Below are 23,265 nucleotides of genomic sequence, written 5' to 3'. Positions count from 1 at the left end.
ATATTAAAATAAGCAATTCTTATTTAACTAACCTATAGATCAAGAAGGAATCACAATTTAAATTTTAAAATACTTGAAAATAAAAGACATGTTAGTTTTGAAACATGGCCTCAAATACCTCTGACATCTCTCTTTTTTTTTAATTGAAGTACAGTTGATTTGCCACGCTGTTGACTCATCAAGAAGTGAGATCCATGTGCCTTCCACTTGAATTTGGGCTCTGTGTTTTACCAATAAAATAAGGTAGAAAAAGGTACTGTGCCTGTTTCTGGCCCCTGTCTTAGGAAACTGGTAGGTTCTACTTCGTTTCTTTGGATCCTCACTCTTGGACCCCAGACACCATGCTGTGAGGAAGCTGGAGCAGCCTTTGCAAAGACTTAGGTGGAGTTGCCCACGTGGAGGGAAACAAAGGTGCCAATTTGTCAGCCACGTGAGTGAGCCACTCTAAAACTGGAATTTGCTCCCACTGAAGCCACATGCAGGAGACACAAGCATTCTTCACCGAGCCCTGACCAAAACTGCAGACTCACGAGCTAAATAAGTGACTGATGTAGAAACCAGAAACTACTTGCTATCAGCAAAATATGCCTGTTTGAAGAGGCAAGGCTGGAAGACTGGAAGAGTGTGAATCTCACATGGTCAGCAGTTTACTGAATCAGAGTCCCCAAAAAGAAGATCTTGTTTTGGTAGGTAGGCTTACAGTACGTATTGTATTCTCCCATCAACTGATTAGATGCCCAAACTGTGTATTACACAGCTTTCTTTTTAGCTGAAACACCAAACACGTGTTTAAGGATGGCAGAACAATTGGTAGCACTTGATGGCTTGCCTCCTTCCAAGAATTCACAGACACTGTGTCTGTGCTGTAACCTTGTGTGAGCAAGTCCAAAGCCATGGAACTCATCTCAAGAAGAACCTGAAAGAGTACGAGAGATCTGCTGTCATAGAATGTGGGTTAAAGCCATTGATCCCTTCATAGAATATCTCTCATCATTAAAAAACAAATAGATATGTTTGAAAATTGTTAGAAAGAAAACAAGCCCAAATTTGTAATGTCTATCTCGGACTTTCATATTTTAAAGACAGAGTTTGACAGATACTGATAGACAACATTCTAAAGATGAAAGAGAGAGGCTAGAAAGCAAGCGTTAAAAGAAAATGGCTGTAAGTCAAAGATTTGGATCAGTTCCCAGCTCGTCAAAAGCAGCAGGCAATGAAGATTTTCAACTGAGTTATAGCTAATTACAAACCAATGTGAGTGAAGAGTACAAGCGTGAAAGAATAAGATGAGAAATTTTCGTTAACATTCCAAAAGGGAAGAGGTGGGCTCCTCAGCAGTCCACTGATAAATTCTGTATCAAGTTTACAACTATTTCTGAGCTCTGAAACATTTCATAACTTTCAATTTGGCCTTCAGACTATAGAAACCCCCAAATTTCTGTCTAAAAGTCTGCATACTCCCAGAATTTGTAATCCTTGGTTGGATTCTCTCTCTCCTAAATTGAAAAAGATTTTGCCTCCTTTGTGCCTTCCATTTCAGAGTTCAACATATTCACCTCCCCCCATGCTTTGGGCAGAGCATCACGGGAATTTATTCTAAATTTAAGAAAAATATAGAGATACAATTCTTATATCTTAGTTAAGGAAAGCAAGCTATATTGCTTATGGTTACACGCTGTGGATTTATTGGCCTTCTCTTAATGTCTTCAGCATAATATAGCAAAGTATTAAAGTACTTGACCTGGGACCTCCTTGGCGGTCCAGTGGTTAAGACTTCACCTTCCATTGCAGGGGTGCGGGTTCGATCCCTGGTCAGGAAGCTAAGATCCCACATGCCTCGTGGCCAAAAAACCAAAACATGAGGCAGAAGCAATATTGTACCAAACTCAATAAAGCCTTCAAAAAAATGGTCCACATCAAAAAAAAAATCTTTAAAATAAATAAAGTACTTGACCTATATAATATTGTTAACTATATATAACCATTTTCAAAGTGGGCAATCAGCAGCAATGATCATTTTCATAGCTCCAATTTTGTATTTCAAACTGATATAGATATATATATTCCTACAGATAAAATAGATATTTGGACAGATAGATAAATGGCAATGCACTTTCCTTCTTGTTGCCAATGATGTCCATTTTTGACAAACATGTATTAATACATATATTTCACACGTGTTCATAGCATGTTTATAACATGTTACAGCTTAGGGCTTGTAGACCATTTGCTAGAGTGCTTGTCACTGCTTCTCCAAACAAATATGTGTTTAATAAGAGTGAGTGGAGATATTTCTTATGTCTTAAGCTAATTGTGCTTGATATATATGAAATGTAATTAAATTATAACAAAATTATAATGAAAAAACAAAGAAACCTGAGGGACAGGTGATACCAACTTCTTCTGAGAAAAGTAACTTGAATGCTTTAGAAAGATGCAATAAAGAAACAATGTAATAATGCTTTTGAATTAGACATGAATGACAGTCCAGGACAACCTGAGGAACACAACCGGAAAGATTTTGATCTTAGACAGCTACACAAGTCTCTTCAACATATTACTTTACTTAAAAAAATGCCATCAGAAGGGGGCAATGGGGAGTTGTTTAGTAGGAATAGGGTTTCAGATTTGCAAGATGAAAAAGTTCTGTTTCATGACAAAGTGAATATTCTTAACACTACTGAACTGTACCCTTTTTTTAAAGTCAAATTAGATATCACAGGTAATAGAATTACAGGCATATTTTTCCCAAGAACTACAATTAACTGAACACTGTTCTTCAAAAAAAATAAAGAATTGGTTCTATGCAAAAAGACTCAAATAATGTGCATGTGTGTGTTTTTGAGTGAACATAAAACACTGGGTTCACATGAATATTTTTATGATTTTTCCTCTTTAACCAACACGATTGTGTCTAATATGTTTGTGGTGACTATTATTGTACATAAGACACTTGTGGCTATTAAATCTGAGCATGCTGTCTTTCTAAACTTTGGTGTTAGAGTTTTAAAATGGCATTTCTTGACTGGAGTCCTAGGATATTGAGGCAGAGCATCTAGAACTGTAGCGGTGGGGAGAGGAGTGGAGGAGGGAGATCGGAAGTTGGAGAGAGGGTGCAAGTGAGGTGGGGAGAGGAAAGCAGACAGAAGAAGGCTCCAGGACTCTGAACGCAGGACTTCAATTCCTCTTCAACCAAAAAGCTCTGATTTCATGTGGTACATATTGGGTGCCAGGTGAGAGTTCACTAGAAAATATCAGCCTCTATGGGTTTTAAAAGTTTGAGAAACGTGGTTTTTAACGTCAAAAGACAAGGAGAAGGAATAGCACATGCTTATTATCTGCCAGGAACTATGCTAGACCTTTTTAAAACATAGGTATTGTTTCACTTTCACAGCAAATGTAAGAGAGAGTTATTATTATCTAATTTTGCTGAGAGAAAATATGCCTCAATTACATTAATTAATTCAGGTAAAATCACATTGCTTATAGGAAAAGTCAGGTATTTGATAAGTCTGTTCCCATGCTGAAATAATTTTATAACTTCTCTATGTTACCTCTTTCTAAATATAATTTAATAAATTTTACCAATTTTCTTCACTAATTGACTGATTTCTAATCATCAGTTCTGAGGAAGATCTTACTTTTTGTTCTGAATCAAGTTATCTTGAATGAACAAGCTCACCACAAATCCAGGCAAAAGGACCTATGTTTCTAGCCAGGAAATCAATGATTTTGGCTCGAAACTCAGGGATTCATTTCACTAAGATAAATTTATATAAAAACAAAATCTCAAAAAGATTTCTTTACAATTTAGCTATTTTCTGAGTAAGAAAGTTGATTACTTTCCTTTCACTGCACAAAGAGGAAAGGTCAAGTGCAAAGAACATTGCTGAAGTCCCTGATATAAGTTCCATGATATTTAGCTTGTTGATTTACTTCCGATTTTATAGCCATGTATGCAGTTTTGTCATACAAATTCTCATATAAATTATCCTCTTACAAATAAACTGTTCAGAGACATAACCCTTAGAATTTGATAAGTTTATGATTTTTGTTTCTCTTGGACAAATCATAGCATCACAGTTCTGCTTCTGCTTATCTCTACATTTTTATTATCTGATAATTTTCCACTCTTGGGGAAAAAAAAAAAAAAAACCTGAAGTAACAGAAATATAAGGGACACAATGCAACAAAAAATAAGTCCCAGGAAACTTAGATTTCCTTTTCTATATTGCTGTGCAATCAAACACGGGATTGTTCTTTGTCCTAATACTTGTTGAATAATGATATAGGAATATGATCTTGACGATTCGACAAAGGGAAGGGGAAAGGGCAATCTCAAATCAATTTTACATTAAAGCAAAGAATTTTGAACCTATTGCCTTCGCTTGCAGTCTCCTACAGGCACCAACAAAAGCCCCATTTGTGGTGGGGAGAGGGGACATGTTTAAAGAAAAGAAAATAGCTTTTTCAAAGGCTGTTTATCGCTTTAAATGTTGTTTAAAAGCTTTTTAAAATGCAGCTTTTTTCTTCTCCTTTGGCATCAACAGGAGATAATTGCCTTAGCATGCTTTTAAATAATCCTGTTTAAGGCACAAAGTAGCATGGAAGCCTGTGCTTGGAAAACTTTTTACTTAACTGGATTGTGTGGGTGGCGATCTGGGGTCAGACAGAGAACCTCTCTACAAATAACAACACTTTGAATTTTCTTTTAGGATGATTTTTAAAAATTTTATCTTTTAAATTGTCAAACAGTAAAGTTGACTCTCTTCTTTTTTCTGGTGTACACATCTGTGAATTTTAACACATGTATAGATTCATGTTACTACCATCACAATCAGGATACAGAATAATTCTATCACCCCAGGAAAAAAACCCTATACTATCCCTTTATAAGTCATACCTTCCTCTTTTCCCTTAAGCCCTGGAAAACTGTGGATCCATTTATCACATATTTTTGTCTTCTTGAGAATGTCAGATAGGGTTCGACATGTTTTGTCTGTGACTGGGGAAATGACCAACTTGAAAGCTGAAGGGTGTCATGACTTTTTCTGCACAGAAAATGAACTAAGGAAATGAAATCAGCTGTGAAATACAAAATTCTTGAGCCATCTATGGCAGCTGCTTACCCACTGTTCTTTAAATTCTCAGAAGGATACACGGGGACGTAGGCAAATCAGAATAGGTGACATCTTTCTACAGAGGCAGAACATTCAAGTTCTGCAATGGCTGTGAGTTATGACATCAGGACTAGAAGCGTCCACCCACTTCTTTTGAATAACCATGGCATTAGTAAGCAGAATAAACTCTTGGGTATTTTTGTCACTCCAACCTGCACTGAGCCCTTTCTTATCTGCAGCAAACCAGAACATGTTATAGTGCCACCTGAATATGAAAGAAGAAAATCAAGCAGCTTCATCTTAAAGCAGAAATCTAAATTTCCATTTCATTTAAATATAATTGACCTTAAGGTTTATTAATTTTACTCTTCATTTTGAGAAATTTTAGGAAATGATACAAACCTAAATTAGCAAAAGATATTCAACTATTTTTAACATAATGAAAGAGCTGTTTGGGTCAGTTTCACAGTATTTTATGACTTGAAAGTAAAAACATTTTGGATTCTGTTTGAGATATCCATCCCCCCTGCCAAAATTTAATCGTGTAATGATTCTAACTAGATTGTATGAATTTTAGCACTGTAAAATGTTATGCATTCCTTGTTTTAGATTGTGCTAGGGTGAGCAGATGTTCAACGATTTGAAGTCTGTTTAGAATCTTCCTACCTGCTGGGTTTAATTTCAGAAGGAAGCAACATTCTTGAAGACAAACAAAATGTTATTTGTTCTTTTATCCATGTACCACGTTGCACTAATTTTCATCATTGCCAGCTCTGTTTATGGCAGGTCATTTCTGGTATACGTAAAATCTAATTGTAATCTTTAGAAGAAATGGGTAAATTTTGTTCCTGTGTCTGGTAAATAAAATATTATTAAAATCATTTGTGATATACAGCATGTACATACTGATGCCTGGTTTTGAGTTGAAAGTAAAAATCCATAGATTTTTCTACTGTATTAAATGGTAAGACCTTAGGAAAAGTGTTTATTCACCTTCTTTATAAGTTTGTAAAATATCAACTTAGACTATTTTATACCAATTTTATATATAGCTAGATACTAGTGTATTGTAATTTTTTGTGCTTAGATTGCTGAAATAATTTCTATGTACACATTTATGTTTGTAACGAATAATGGCCGGCTTCCTTTTACTTATTCTGTTCACTTCAATGTCTGCATTACTGAATTGGTTGAGCTCTCCACTACCATGCTGAATGACGTAATGATAGCAAGCCTCCTTGTTTTATTCTTTCTTGAAATGAAATCTTTGATATTTCAACATTAATAATTATTTAGAATTTTATAGATTCTTTCATACTATGGAAGTTTCTTTCCATTGATAGTATGCTAAATGTTCTGAACAATGAGTATGGAATTATCAAATGATTGTTATTCATCTACTGAGGTAAGAATTTGACATTTCTCATTCATTCTGGTAATGTTTAAATTGTACTTATTGATGTAAAAATGTCAAATCAACTTTGCATCTCTGGAAAAAACCTCACTTGTTCATGATATATTGTCCTATTTTATAATCACTGGATTTGATTTATAAATTTATTTAGAATTTTACATTCATATTAATGAAATATATTTGTCTATACTTTTCCTTTCTTGAATATTCTTGTTGGGTTTTGGTATCAAGGATATACTAGATTCATGAAATGATTTAGGAAGCATTTCCATCTTTTTTGTGAAATAACTGGCATAGAAATTGAAATATTCCTTCACTGAATGTTTTCAAAACTCACTAATGAAACAATGTAGGACTAAAGATTTTTCAACCAAGATTTTTACTTAGAGTTTTAATGTAGTTAACCATTATTTCACATTCATATTTCCTTTTTGTTCTGGTTTTAGTTTTGTACATTGTATTTTTTTAGAAAAAAATTCTATAAAATTTCATTTCACTTAAATTCTAAGACTTATTGTCATAAAGTTATTCATAATATCTTTTAATGAAGTTAAAGACATTTCCACTATTAGTGATAAATTTTCTCTTAATAAACTTTGAGGAATGCTAAGGAACCAACTGTTTATTATGGAAAATAAAGGAAAAAATATCAAGTTTTTTCTATATAAGCCACATCCTTGAGTAACCACATAGTTGACAAAAGAGATCTTCTGTTTTTAGAAATATTTCAACTAATATTTGAAAGGGGAATAGGAGAATTAGAATACCACTATTTTGCATGTGGCATCAGAGAGAGAGAGAGAGAGAGAGAGAGAGAGAGAGATGGAGGTTGGAATTGGGTACTTTCTAATGGAAGTATATAAGGCCATCTATGAAGCAGTTTTGCCCCAAAATTTTAACTTGAATTTGATTACACCTACAGATCTAACTTCCAATCTACAGGAAACACAGACAACAGAGGAACATGCTAAATATCACCAGAAAGATGCACTATTCAAAATCCAGACTGTGGAAAACTCTACAGAATAAATAAATCTATTCCTTCCATAAATAAGTTGCATGTAAAGAGATACGGAAATAGAATTTGTACATTAAAAGATACTTAAAGATATGTAAATAGTTTGCAACACCTGAACCTTATTTGGATCTTGATACAAACAGTTAAAAAATGATACAATCGGTGCAATCAAAATTCCAGCAAGCTGTAGTGAGGTGGATGGACCTAGAGTCTGTCATACAGAGTGAAGTAAGTCAGAAAGAGAAAAACAAACACCGTATGCTAACATATATATATGGAATCTAAAAAAAAAAAAAAAAAAAGGCTCTGAAGAACCTAGGGGCAGGACAGGAATAAAGATGCAGATGTAGAGAATGGACTTGAGGACATGGAGAGGGGGAAGGGTAAGCTGGGACAAAGTGAGAGAGTGGCATGGACTTATATATACTACCAAATGTAAAATAGATAGCTAGTGGGAAGCAGCCACATAGCACAGGGAGATCAGCTCGGTGCTTTGTGACCACCTAGAGGGGTGGGATAGGGAAGGTGGGAGGGAGACGCAAGAGGGAGGAGATATGGGGATATATGTATATGTATAGCTGATTCACTATGTTATAAAGCAGAAACTAACACACCATTGTAAAGCAATTATACTCCAATAAAGATGTTAAAAAAAAAAATCCCAGCAAGCTATTTTGTGGATACTGACAAACTGATTCTAAAGTTTATATAGAGAAGCAGAAGACCTAGAATAGCCAAGGTCTGTTGAAGGAGAAGAACAAAGTTGGAGGACTGACATTACCCAACTTCATGATTTTCTATAAAGCTTTAATAATCAAGATAGTGTGGTACTGGCAAAAGAACAGGCAAATAGATCAATGGAACAGGATAGAGAGCCCAGAAATAAACCCACATAAATTAAGTCAAATAATCTTCGACGAAGGAACAGAGGCAATACAATGGAGAAAAGACAGCCTTTTCAACAATCTGGTTCTGGAACAACTGGACATCCACCTACCAAAACAACAACAACAACAAAACCCTCTAGAATGCAGACACATAGACACAGACCCAACATTCTTCACAAAAATTAGCTCAAAATGAATCATAGACATAAATGTAAAATGTAGAACTATAAAACTCCTAGAAGATAACATAAAATAAAATCTTGATGACATTCTGTATGGCAATGACTTTTCAGATACAATACCAAAGGCATGATTCACAAAAGAAGTAACAGGTAAGCTGGAATTCATTAAAATCAAAAATGTCAAGAGAATGAGAAAACAAGACAAAGACTAGGAGAAAATATTTGCAAATGACATATCTAATAAAGGACTGCTATTCAAAATATACAAAGAACTCTTAAAACACAATAATAAGAAAACAAACAACTCAGTTTAAAAATGGCCAAAAACTTTGACACCTCAGAGAGAAAATATACAGACAGGAAATAAGCATATAAAAATGTTCAACATCATCTAATATTAGGGAATTGCAAATTAAAACAATAATGGCATATTACAACACACCTATTAGGATGGCCAAAATCCAGAACAATGAAAACCCCAAATACTGGTAAGGATGTGGAAACACAGGATCTCTCATTCATTTCTGGTGGGAATGCAAAATGGTATGGCCAATTTAGAAGTTAGTTGGTCAGTTTCTTTCTTATCATATGATCCAGCAATCATGCTCCTTGGTATTTACCCAAATGAATTGAAAACTTCTGTCCACACAAAACATATGTCCTGCACATGGATGTTTATAGCAGCTTTATTCATAATTGTCAAAACTTGGAAGCAATAAAGATGTATTTTAGTAGCTGAATATAAATAAACTGGTATATCCAGACAAAGAGATGTTATTCAGTACTGAAAAGAAATGAGGTACCAAGTGATGAAAAGACAGAGAGGAATCTTAAATGCATATCGCTAACTTATAGAAGCCAATTTGAAAAGACTACATACTGTATGATTCGAGCTATATGACACTCCTGAAAAGACAAAACTATGGGGACAGTGAAAATTCATTGGTTGCCAGGGGGTGGCAGGGAAGCAGGGATAAATAGGCAGAGCACAGAGAATTTTTAGGGGAGTGAAACTATTCTGTATGTTACTACAATAGTGGATACATGTCATTAGACATTTGTCCAAACCCATAGAAGGTACAATGGCAAATATGACCCCTAATGTAAACTATGGACTTTGGGTGATCATGTATCAATGTAGGTTCATCAACTGCAACAGAAGTACCACTCTGTGCAGGATGTTGATGGTGGGGGAGGCTGTGAATGCGTGGGAACATGGTTATATGGGAATTCTCAGCACTTTCTGCTTGACTTTTAAACATTTACTATTTCTCTGAAGATTCTTTTCACACTTCACATGTTTCAGGTTTCATCATTTTCATGGAAGGCACTTGTGTTATTTCAGTCCTCTGCTGAAATAGGTATTAAAACAATATATATTCATCCTTTAAAGAACATGTATCCATATTTTAGTAGGAATATATTAATCTGCTTCCATTTCTTCATAAATATATAAAAGTTGTGACACCACACTATGAAGTGTCATATACTGTCAAAATTTTAACTGTTCTTAGAAGTTTAGTGTATAAAGAAATCTCTACGTGTTTGGAGGAGTTCAATTTCTCTTTCTTTTCTGCAGCCTATGAGAGACACCATACAACGTCCTGGAATGGTGGTGCCTTGGTAGATGCCATTATTTGCATCTGCTTCAGTTAATGTCCAGCCTAAAACAGTAATTCATTATTTGAATTCTTGCTTAGATATTTATCTTTCATATCTGAAAGTAAGATACTTCCTTCCTTTTTTTTACGTTTATTAAAAATTAAGGTTAGGGCTTCCCTGGTGGCGCAGTGGTTGAGAATCTGCCTGCCAATCCAGGGGACACGGGTTCGAGCCCTGGTCTGGGAAGATCCCACATGCCGCGGAGCAACTGGGCCCGTGAGCCACAATTACTGAGCCTGCGCGTCTGGAGCCTGTGCTCCGCAACAAGAGAGGCCGCGATAGTGAGAGGCCCGCGCACCGCGATGAAGAGTGGCCCCCGCTTGCCGCAACTAGAGAAAGCCCTCGCACAGAAACGAAGACCCGACACAGCCATAAATGAATAAATAAATAAATAAATAAATAAGGTCAGGATGGGGTTCTATAATTTGCTGCAGCTGTCATACGCTGCCATAGCTATACAACATGTAAATCGCCTGGCAACTGTTTAGCTGCGACAAAAACTCATTTTGAAAAATAAGGATACTGGACTTTAACTTTTAACCAGGCTTCAGTGTCAAGAGCCCTAATACACTTGTCATAAGGAAACCTCTCTTATCATGTTAAGGCGCCCTGACCTCAATCAGTAGGTGAGAGAAAATCAAAACCCAGTTTTTATCCTTATTTGTGTCAGGCACCTCTTTGTTCATGAAACATCTAGACAGTATGAGGAACTGAAATATTAGCCAATCCAAAATAAAATGTTAAAATTATGTCTGAGTTCTTTCATCCCAATCCAATAGTTCAAATATCTAGTTTGAAATTTAGATAATAAAAAACCTCCATCAAATTGGAAAGATATAAAAAGGGAGCACCCATTTGAAAGGAACTTTCTCCAATGAGCGTAAATAGAATTGTTACTGAAACTCCAAAGAGGGAAATGTAATTTCACCATACTACTGGGTTCTATAGCATGTTACCTACATACTCAAATTCATGTCAATTAACATTCATTAGTTTTCCAATAGTTGTAACAATTACTGACATAAATTTTTTTTTTTTTGGCCCTTGCTCCCGCTTACCAGTCTTCATCTCACCCAGGTTCCAGGTCTATCATTTTACAGGCCATTACTAGGCAGCTTAAAAATATTTGCCCTTGGGATTCTCCGCCTGAAACACACTCCCTCCAAATTACCACATCAGACTCCTTCTTACCATCCATACCGCACCTATCACCTTTTAAAAGCACGTCATTCTATCTAAAACAGTCCCCATCCACCACCACAGTCCCCTTTTAGAACAGTTTTATTAACTTAAAAGCACTGATTGTTTTCACATGTGATTTTACCTATTTATCATGTATGTACTTTATGTGAATTTCAGGAGGGCAAGGACCCAGTCAATTTGATGCACCTCTCCTAACTCAGAACCTGCCACACTGACAGGCAAATTGTAAATACAGAGTAAATATTTGCTAAACGAATCAAATAATTTATAAACAGCACAGAAGATGTAATGAGGGTCACAAAACAGTATGTAACTTTTTTAACTTTGCCAAAGAAAAATGAAAGTCACACCTGACAACTCTTGGAAGGTGGGGATTAGTGAGGAGAATGAGGGAATTATAGGACCAATAATAACACTTCTCAAAAGAGGGCACTGAGCATTTAGGTTGTTACGTAATACTGAGCAGAGTTCCTTGTGCTATATAGTAGGTCCTTGTTGATTATCCATTTTAAATATAGCAGTGTGTACAAGAATTTGAAAAAGAATAGATACATGTATATGTATAACTGAATCACTTTGCTGTATACCTTAAACTACCTCAGCATTGTTAATCAACTATACTCCAATATAAAACAAAAAGTTAAAAAAAAGAGGGCATTGAGGGGGCAGGACTTCTGGAATGGAGGTGTGAGGAGCTCTGCAAAACCTCTCCCCAAAAAGCAACGATACAGCTGGACAAAACTGACAGAAATAATTCCAGTACTCTGGAGAGCAACCAGAGGCATATTTTTTTAAATGAAGAAAAGTTGATTGAAGAAAAACTACCAAACCCGAGGCAAAAACAGTGGAACTTGATGGAGTTTTAGCTTGGGGCGGCTTTCATCTGCCCCACTCCTACCCCACTAGCTTGCTAAGCAGGAACCAACTGTTCTACTGCTAGAGGGCACTTACTTAATTTGAATCAGAACGTAGAAAAATCCCAAACTCCTGGACATTAGCCAAAACAGTAGCAATTCTGGTGGCAAACAAATGGGGAGACTGAAATCACAGCTAGCTTGAGACTGCAATTCGGGTTGAGACAGGCAGCAGACTGCCCAATTAGCCAGAAATTTAACACGGATCATGGAATGATACACTCATAGTGGGCCTTGATAAGTTCCCATATCTCTAGCTTCCTGGAAGGCTGTGTACATGTGCGAAACTGCACAAACACTCAGAATAGACTAGAGAGGGTCCTATCTCTCCAAATATCACTGTTTGGGTCATGAGGCCTTACATATTCCTAGAGAAAATACAAGGAGACTCAGGCGAAAATTAAAAGCCAGGGGAGACTTATGAACTGCCAAAACTTTGGTTGTGTTCTCCAACCCACAGAACAGGTAAACAAATGAATGCTTCTGTGTTCCAATAAAATTTTGTTTACAGAAGCAGGAGGTTGGGCCACATTTGGCCCACAGGCCATTGTTTGCTGATCATTGTTCTAAAAACTGTAAGCTAACCTATTGTGACATGAAACAGAACACTGGTTGCGGGGGTTTTGAGAGGGCAGAAGGGATTATAAAAGAGCATGAGGAACCTTTGGGGGCGGGAGGCTGGTAGAAATAGTAATTACCCCAATTGTGGTGATTGTTTCATGGATGCTTAGATATATTAAAATCTAATAAACTGTTAATTTTAAATTTGTGCAGTTAATTATACATTATATGCAAATAAAGTTATATTAAAAATCAATTAATACATTTTACCACCTTAATAGAATAAATTAGAACAACCATATGACCGTATCAGTAGATGCATAAAAAGTATTTTTTTCAAATTTGACCCTCCTTCACGATATATGACACCCAACAAAATGCTTGACACATATATACATACAATAAAAGTAGTTCTTACTGTGGGACACAGTGGCAGAATGGAAAAGTATAGTGGAAATAACTCTGGCTTTTGAAACAGGTAGGCTACTGTTCAAGTCCAAACTAAGCTGTTCACTAACTGTATAAATTAGTGCCAATAACAGTTACCTTATTAGTCTGTGTTATAACCATAGGAGTACCATATATAAAGTGTACCGTAGAACTCCTGACTTTCAGTGGGTAGCCATTATTGTTGTTGTGGTTTTCTAAATTTAACATTTTTAAATCCATACAGATCCTGGCATGCTGGGCCCAGCACACTAATCAATAATTAATAGTAATGAGTTAGTTACATATTGAAACTACTTATTATGTCAATTTTCAATCATACACTAAAATAGAGAGGATAATGAATTTTCATATACTCAAAATTTCCACAGTAATAATCATTTTGCCATTCTTCATCATCTACCCTCCTTTTTTTGGATGCAGTATATCAAAATAAATTCCAGACATCATAGCACTCTACCTGTAATTACTTGAATACTTTATGTCTGAGATAGATTTTTTTAAATTAAAGACTTTTTCTTAAAATATGTATTTTTTAATTGAACACGTGTGTTATGTGCTAGTTTGTTAAGTATTTTATTTTATTTTTTTTAACATCTTTATTGGAGTATAATTGCTTTACAATGGTGTGTTAGTTTCTGCTTTATAACAAAGTGGATGAGTTATACATATACATATATCCTCATATCTCTTCCCTCTTGCGTCTCCCTCCCTCCCACCCTCCCTAACCCACCCTTCTAGGTGCTCACAAAGCACCTAGCTGATCTCCCTGTGCTATGCAGCAGCTTCCCACTAGCTATCTATTTTATATCTGGTAGTGTATATACGTCCATGCCACTCTCTCCTTTTGTCCTAGCTTACCCTACCCACTCCCCATGTCCTCAAGTCCATTCTCTAGTAGGTCTGCGTCTTTATTTCCGTCTTGCCCCTAGGTTCTTCATGACCTTTTTTTTTTTTTTGGTTCCATATATATGTCTTAGCATACAGTGTTTGTTTTTCTCTTCCTGACTTACTTCACTCTGTATGACAGACTCTAGGTCCATCCACCTCACTACAAATAACTCAATTTCGTTTCTTTTTATGGCTGAATAATATTGCATTGTATATACGTGCCTCTTCTTCTTTATCCATTCATCTGTTGACGGACACTTAGGTTGCTTCCATGTCCTGGTTATTATAAGTAGAGCTGAAATGAACATTGTGGTACATGACTCTTTTTGAATTATGGTTTTCTCGGTATACGCCCAGTAGTGGGATTGCTGGGTCGTATGGTAGCACTATTTTTAGTTTTCTAAGGAACCTCCATACTGTTCTCCATAGTGGCTGTATCAATTTACATTCCCACCAACAGTGCAAGAGGGTTCCCTTTTCTCCATACCCTCTCCAGCATTTATTGTCTGTAGATTTTTTGACGATGGCCATTCTGACCGGTGTGACATGGTATCTCACTGTAGTTTTGATTTGCATTTCTCTAATGATTAATGATGTTGAGCATTCTTTCATGTGTTTGATGGCAATCTGTATATCTTCTTTGGAGAAATGTCTATTTAGGTCTTCTGCCCATTTTTGGATTGGGTTGTTTGTTTTTTTCATATTGAGCTGCATGAGCTGCTTGTAAATTTTGGAGATTAATCCTTTGTCAGTAGCTTCATTTGCAAATATTTTCTCCCATTCTGAGGGTTGTCTTTTCTTCTTGCTTATGGTTTCCCTTGCTGTGCAAAAGCTTTTAAGTTTCATTAGATCCCATTTGTTTATTTTTGTTTTTATTTCCATTTCTCTAGGAGGTGTATCAAAAACGATCTTGCTGTGATTTATGTCATAGAGTGTTCTGCCTATGTTTTCCTCTAAGAGTTTGATGGTGTCTGGCCTTACATTTAGGTCTTTAATCCATTTTGAGTTTATTTTTGTGTATGGTGTTAGGGAGTGTTCTAATTTCATTCTTTTACATGTAGCTGTTCAGTTTTCCCAGCACCACTTATTGAAGAGGCAGTCTTTTCTCCACTGTATATTCTTGCCTCCTTTATCAAAGATAAGGCGACCATATGTGCATGGGTGTATCTCTGGGCTTTCTATCCTGTTCCATTGATCTATATTTCTGTTTTTGTGCCAGTACCATACTGTCTTGATTACTGTAGCTTTGTAGTATAGTCTGAAATCAGGGAGCCTGATTCCTCCAGCTCCGTTTTTCTTTCTCAAGATTGCTTTGGCTATTCGGGGTCTTTTGTGTTTCCATACAAATTGTGAAATTTTTTGTTCTAGTTCTGTGGAAAATGCCATTGGTAGTTTGATAGGGATTGCATTGAATCTGTAGATTGCTTTGGGTAGTAGAGTCATTTTCACCATGTTGATTCTTCCAATCCAAGAACATGGTATATCTCTCCATCTATTTGTATCATCTTTAATTTCTTTCATCAGTGTCTTACAGTTTTCTGCATACAGGCCTTTTGTCTCCTTAGGTAGGTTTATTCCTAGGTATTTTATTCTTTTTGTTGCAATGGTAAATGGGAGTGTTTTCTTAATTTCTCTTTCAGATTTTTCATCATTAGTGTATAGGAATGCAAGAGATTTCTGTGCATTAATTTTGTATCCTGCTACTTTACCAAATTCATTGATTAGCTCTAGTAGTTTTCTGGTAGCATCTTTAGGATTATCTATGTATAGTACCATGTCATCTGCAAACAGTAGACAGTTTTACTTCTTCTTTTCCGATATGGATTCCTTTTATTTCTTTTTCTTCTCTGATTGCTGTGGCTAAAAATTCCAAAACTATATTGAATAATAGTGGTGAGAGTGGAAACCTTGTCTTGTTCCTGATCTTAGTGGAAATGCTTTCAGGTTTTCACCATTGAGGACAATGTTGGCTGTGGGTTTGTCATATATGGCCTTTATCATGTTGAGGTAAGTTCCCTCTATGCCTACTTTCTGGAGGGTTTTTATCATAAATGGGTGTTGAATTTTGTCGAAAGCTTTCTCTGCATCTATTGAGATGATCATATGGTTTTTCTCCTTCAATTTGTTAATATGGTGTATCACACTGCTTGATTTGCATATATTGAAGAATCATTGCATTCCTGGGATAAACCCCACTTGATCATGTTGTAATGATCCTTTTATTGTGCTGTTGGATTCTGTTTACTACTGTTTACTAGTATTTTGTTGAGGATTTTTGCATCTATGTTCATCAGTGACATTGGGCTGTAGTTTTCTTTTTTTGTGACATCTTTACTGGTTTTGGTATCAGGGTGATGGTGGCCTCGTAGAATGAGTTTGGGAGTGTTCCTCCCTCTGCTATATTTCGGAAGAGTTTGAGAAGGATAGGTGTTAGCTCTTCTATAAATGTTTGATAGAATTCGCCAGTGAAGCCATCTAGTCCTGGGCTTTTGTTTCTTGGAGGATTTTTAATCACAGTTTCAATTTCAGTGCTTGTGATTGATCTGTTCATATTTTTTGTTTCTTCCTGGTTCAGTCTCAGAAGGTGGTGCGTTTCTAAGAATTTGTCCATTTCTTCCATGTTGTCCATTTTACTGGCATAAAGTTGCTTGTAGTAATCTCTCATGATCCATTGTATTTCTGCAGTGTCAGTTGTTACTTCTCCTCTTTCATTTCTAATTCTATTGATTTGAGTCTTCTCCCTTCTTTTCTTGATGAGTCTGGCTAATGGTTTATCAATTTTGTTTATCTTCTCAAAGAACCAGCTTTTAGTTTTATTCATCTTTGCTATCGTTTCCTCCATTTCTTTTTCATTTATTTCTGATCTGATCTTTATGATTTCTTTCCTTCTGCTAACTTTGGGGTTTTTTAATTCTTCTTTCTCTAATTGCTTTAGGTGTAAGGTTAGGTTGTTTATTTGAGATGTTTCTTGTTTCTTAAGGTAGGATTGTATTGCTATAAAGTTCCCTCTTAGAACTGCTTTTGCTGCATCCTATAGGTTTTGGGTCTTTGTGTTTTCATTGTCATTTGTTTCTAGGTATTTTTTGATTTCCTCTTTGATTTCTTCAGTGATCTCTTGGTTATTAAGTAGTGTATTGTTTAGTCTCCATGTGTTTGTATATTTTTTTTTAATTAATTAATTAATTAATTTATTTATTTATTTATTTATGGCTGTGTTGGGTCTTCGTTTCTGTGCGAGGACTTTCTCTAGTTGCGGCAAGCGGGGGCCACTCTTCATCGCGGTGCGCGGGCCTCTCACTATCGCGGCCTCTCTTGTTGCAGAGCACAGGCTCCAGACGCGCAGGCTCAGTAATTGTGGCTCACGGGCCCATTTGCTCCATGGCATGTGGGATCCTCCCAGACCAGGGCTCGAACCCGTGTCCCCTGCATTGGCAGGCAGATTCTCAACCACTGCGCCACCAGGGAAGCCCGTGTTTGTATATTTTACAGATTTTTTTCCTGTAATTGATATCTAGCCTCATAGCGTTGTGGTCGGAAAAGTTACCTGATACGATTTCCATTTTCTTAAATTTACCAAGACTTGATTTGTGACCCAAGATATGGTCTATCCTGGAGAATGTTCCATGAGCACTTGAGAAGAAAGTGTATTCTGTTGTTTTTGCATGGAATGTCCTATAAATATCAATTAAGTCCATCTTGTTTAATGTATCATTTAAAGCTTGTGTCTCCTTATTTATTTTCATTTTTGATGATCTGTCCATTGGTGAAAGTGGGGTGGTAAAGTCCCCTACTATGATTGTGTTACTCTCGATTTCCCCTTTTATGGCAGTTGGCATTTGCCTTATGTATTGAGGTGCTCCTATGTTGGGTGCATAAATATTTACAATTGTTATATGTTCTTCATGGATTGATGCCTTGATCATTATGTAGTGCCCTTCTTTGTCTCTTGTAATAGTCTTTGTTTTAAAGTCTATTTTGTCTGATATGAGAATTGCTACTCCAGTTTTCTTTTGATTTCCATTTGCATGGAATATCTTTTTCCATCCCCTCACTTTCAGTCTGTATGTGTCCTAGGTCTGAAGTGGGTCTCTTGTACACAGCATATATATGGGTCTTGTTTTTGTATCCATTCAGCAGTCTATGTCTTTTGGTTGGAGCATTTAATCCATTTACATTTAAGGTAATTATCAATATGTATCTTCCTATTACCATTTTCTTAATTGCTTTGGGTTTGTCTTTGTAGGTCTTTTCCTTCTCTTGTGTTTCCTGCCTAGAGAAGTTCATTTAGCATTTGTTGTAAATCTGATTTGGTGGTGCTGAATTCTCTTAGCTTTTGCTTGTCTGTAAAGGTTTTAATTTCTCTGTCAGATCTGAATGAGACCCTTGCTGGGTAGAGTAATCTTGGTTGTAGGTTTTTCCCTTTCATCACTTTAAATATGTCCTGTCACTGCCTTCTGGCTTGCAGAGTTTCTGCTGAAAGATCAGCCGTTAACCTTATAGGGATTCCCTTGTATGTTATTTGTTGTTTTTCCCTTGCTGGTTTTAATATTTTTTGTTTGTATTTAATGTTTGATAGTTTGATTAATATGTGTCTTGATGTGTTTCTCCTTGGATTTATCCTGTATGGGACTCTCTGTGCTTCCAGGACTTGATTAACTATGTCCTTTCCCATATTAGGGAAGTTTTCAAGTATAATCTCTTCAAATATTTTCTCAGTCCCTTCCTTTTTTTTTTTTTTTTTTTTTTTGGCTTAAACAACAAACATTTATTTCTCATAGTTCTGGAATCTGGGAAGTCCAAGAGCAAGGTGCCAACAGATTCCATGTCTGGTGAAGACCTGCTTCCTGGTTTGTAGGTGCTGCCATCTCTCTGTGTGCTCATGTGATTTCTTCTTTGTGGGCTCCAGGAGTGGGTGGGGAGCTCTGGTCTCTTCTTCTTACAAGAGTGCTAATCCCACCATGAGGATTCTACCTTCATGACCTCATCTAAACCCATTTACCTCCCAAGCCCCCATCTCCAAATACCATCACATTGGGGGGTTAGGATTTCATATATGAAAGGGGGGCAGGGGGCTCAAACATTCAGTCCCATAGCATTTCTTTTCTAAATTGTAACTGGAACGATACCCACCTAAAGTGCATTCATGTTACATATGTAGCCCATAAATGGTCTGTACTGAATATCTCTTCCATGTTTTCTTTAAAGCCTCATTCTCTTCTCTTTTGGGGCCTCAACTATTCACTTTGAAGCCTTCACATTATGGTACAAAACTGGAACCCAGGACTGGATAGGTGAAGTGATTGCTGGATCTTGTTACTTATTTGGTCTTGTGGTGGCTCTCGGTCTTCTTAGGCAGCAGCATGGCCTGGATGTTGGGCAAGACGCTGCCCTGCGCAATGGTGACTTTGCCCAGCAGCTTGTTGAGCTCCTCGTCGTTGCGGACGGCCAGCTGCAGGTGGCACGGGATGATACGCGTCTTCTTGTTGTCGCGGGCCGCGTTGCCTGCCAGCTCCAGGATCTCGGCCGTCAGGTACTCCAGCACCGCCGCCAGGTACACCGGCGTGCCAGCCCCAACCCGCTCGGCGTAGTTGCCCTTGTGGAGCAAGCGGTGCACCCGGCCCACGGGGAACTGAAGCCCAGCCCACGAAGACCGAGTCTTTGCCTTAGCACGAGCCTTACCATTTTGTTTGCCTCGTCCGGACATTATGAGCTGAGCAACGTCTCCTCAACTAGCTATCCTCCCTTCCTTTTTGTCTTCTTCTTCTGGGACCCCTATAATTCGAATGTTGGTGTGTTTAATGTTGTCCCAGAGGTCTCTGAGACTGTCCTCAATTCTTTTCATTCTTTTTTCTGCTCTGCAGTAGTTATTTCCACTATTTTATCTTCCAGGTCACTTTTCCGTTCTTCTGCCTCCGTTATTCTGCTATTGATCTCTTCTAGAGAATTTTACATTTCATTTATTTTGTTTTTCCTCATTGTTTGTTTGCTCCTTAGTTCTTCTGGTTCCTTGTTAAACGTTTCTTGTATTTTCTGCATTCTGTTTCCAAGATTTGGATCATCTTTACTATCATTACTCTGAATTCTTTTTCAGGGAGACTGCTTATTTCTTCATTTGTTTGTTCTGGTGGGTTTTTACCTTGCTCCTTTATCTGCTGTGTGTTTCTCTGTCTTCTCATTTTGCTTAACGTACTGTGTTTGGGGTCTCCTTTTCGCAGGTTGCAGGTTTGTAGTTCCCTTTGATTTTGGTGTCTGTCCCCAGTGCCTAAGGTTGGTTCATTGGGTTGTGTAGGCTTCCTGGTGGAGGGGACTAGTGCCTGTGTTCTGGTGGATGAGGCTGGATCTTGTCTTTCTGATGGGCAGAACCGTGTCCGGTGGTGTGTTTTGGGATGCCTGTGACCTTATTATGATTTTAGGCAGCCTCTCTTCTAATGGGTAGAGTTGTGTTGCTGTCTTGCTAGTTGTTTGGCATAGGGTGTCCAGCATTGTAGCTTGCTGGTCGTTGAGTGGAGCTGGGTCTTAGTGTTGAGATGGAGATCTCTGGGAGATTTTCAACATTTGATATTATGTGCAGCTGGGAGGTCTCTTGTGGACCAGTGTCCTGAACTTGGCTCTCCCACCTCTGAGGCACAGCCCTGATGCCTGGCTGGAGCACCAAGAGCCTGTCATCCACATGGCTCAGAAGAAAAGGGAGAAAAAAAGAAAGAAAGAAAGAAAGAAAAAGATAAAAATTAAATTAAATTAAATTAAATTAAATTAAGTTATTAAAATAAAAAGTAATTATTTAAAAAATATTTTTTAAGTAATAACAGTAAAAAAGAAAGAAAGAAGAGACCAACCAAACCAAAAAACAAATCCACCAATGATAACAAGTGCTAAAACTATACAAAAACAAAAAAAACAAAAAAACAGAAAAAAAAATGGACAGAACCCTAGGACAAATGGTAAAAGCAAACCTATACTGACAAAATCACACACAGAAGCATACACATACATGCTCACAAAAAGAGAAAAAGGGAACATATATATATATATATCATTGCTCCCAAAATCCACCTCCTCAATTTCGGATGATTCGTTGTCTATTCAAGTATTCCACAGATGCAGGGTACATCAAGTTGACTGTGGAGATTTAATCCGCTGCTCCTGAGGCTGCTGGGAGAGATTTCCCTTTCTCTTCTTTGTTCACACAGCTCCGGGGTTCAGCTTTGGTTTGGCCCCGCCTCTGCATGTAGGTCGCCTGAGGGTGTCTGTTCTTTGCTCAAACAGGACGGGGATAAAGTAGCAGCTGATTCGGGGGCTCTGGCTCACTCAGGCCGGGGGGGAGGAGGGGTACGGAGTGCAGGGCAAGCCTGCGGTGGCAGAAGCCAGTGTGACGTTGCACCAGCCTGAGGCGCACTGTGTGTTCTCCCGGGGAAGTTGTCCCTGAATCATGGGGCCCTGGCAGTGGCGGGCTGCACAGGCTCCCAGGAGGGGAGGTGTGGATAGTGACCTGGGCTTGCACACAGGCTTCTTGGTGGCTGCAGCAGCAGCCTTAGCATCTCATGCTTGTCTCTGGGGTCCACGCTGATAGCCGCGGCTCGCACCCATCTCTGGAGCTCCTTTAAGGGGTACTCTTAATCCCCTCTCCTTGCGCACCAGGAAACAAAGAGGCAAGAAAAAGTCTCTTACCTCTTTGGCAGCTCCAGACTTTTTCCCGGACTCCCTCCCGGCTAGCTGTGGCACACTAGCCCCCTTCAGGCTGTGTTCACGCTGCCAACCCCAGTTCTATCCCTGGGATCCGACCGAAGTGGAGCCTCAGCTCCCAGCCCCCGCCCGCCCCGGCGGGTGAGCAGACAAGCCTCTCCGGCTGTTGAGTGCTGGTCGGCACCGATCCTCTGTGCGGGAATCTCTCCGCTTTGCCCTCCGCACCCCTGTGGCTGCGCTCTCCTCCGTGGCTCTGAAGCCTCCCCCCTCCGTCACCCACAGTCTCTGCCCGCGGAGGGCCTTCCTAGTATGTGGAAACCTTTCCTTCTTCACAGCTCCCTCCCCGAGGTGCAGGTCCCGTCCCTATTCTTTGTCTCTGTTTTTTCTTTTTTCTTTTGCCCTACCAGGTATGTGGAGAGTTTCTTGCCTTTTGGGAGGTCTGAGGTCTTCTGCCAGCATTCAGTAGGTGTTCTGTAGGAGTTGTTCCACGTGTAGATGTATTTCTGATGTATTTGTGGGGAGGAAGGTGATCTCCATGTCTTACCCTTCCGCCATCTTGAAGCTCCACCTAATTAAAGACTTTTAAATGTTAGGACCTTGTATTAGTTTGCTACAGTTGGCATAATAAAGTACCAGAGACTGGGTGGCTTAAACAACAGAAATTTTCTCACAATGCTGGAGGCTATATGTCCAAGTTCAAGGTGTTGGCAGGGTTGGTTTCTTCTGAGGCCTCTCTGCTTGGCCAACTTGATGGCCATCTTCCCCTATGTCTTTACATTGTCTTCCTTCTCTGCATGCTGTGTCCTAATTTCCTCTTCTTCTATGGACATGAGTCATATTGGAATTAGGCCCACCCTTATGATCTTATTTTACTTTAATTACTTCTTTAATAGGCCCTATCTCTAAATACAGTCACATTCTGAGGTACTGGGGGTTAGGACCTCAATATATAAATTTGGGGGAGGACACAATTTAACCCATAACAGACCTATATAATGAGAGAGAATTGTAATGACCATGGAAATGCCTGGCTCAGGTCTCCCTTTGTAGATTTTCTGCAATGAACAGCATCGTCAGATGGCAGTCTCCAGTGTCTGCACCTTGAGATCTGCTGTAATGTTTACACCAAAGCCACACTCTCTCCAAGATGCTCTCAGCGAATGATGGCACAGTGAGGACACGAGCCAGGCCATTTCTGCCCTACATGGATCTCCTCTAATGGGCAATAATTGTTGTGTCTCTTCAACGTCCTGGTTGAGAGTTTCTCAGAGCTGCACACAGGG

The 23,265-nt window shown here is 38.2% G+C and overlaps 1 protein-coding gene across 1 annotated transcript; it reads right to left on the bottom strand.

Moving 5' to 3' along the window:
* Positions 1–19,616: 19,616 nt before the first annotated feature.
* LOC118885529 (histone H2A type 1-J-like) lies at positions 19,617–20,003 on the bottom strand. The gene has a single exon (XM_036834216.1). It carries the CDS (start codon positions 20,001–20,003, stop codon positions 19,617–19,619), a length of 387 nt encoding a protein of 128 aa, XP_036690111.1.
* Positions 20,004–23,265: the final 3,262 nt, after the last annotated feature.

Source organism: Balaenoptera musculus, chromosome 19 (genome assembly GCF_009873245.2).
Source record: "Balaenoptera musculus isolate JJ_BM4_2016_0621 chromosome 19, mBalMus1.pri.v3, whole genome shotgun sequence".
Lineage (NCBI taxonomy): Eukaryota > Metazoa > Chordata > Mammalia > Artiodactyla > Balaenopteridae > Balaenoptera > Balaenoptera musculus.
Note: the sequence above shows the minus strand (reverse complement) of the source record. Positions and strands in the feature narration are given on the sequence as shown.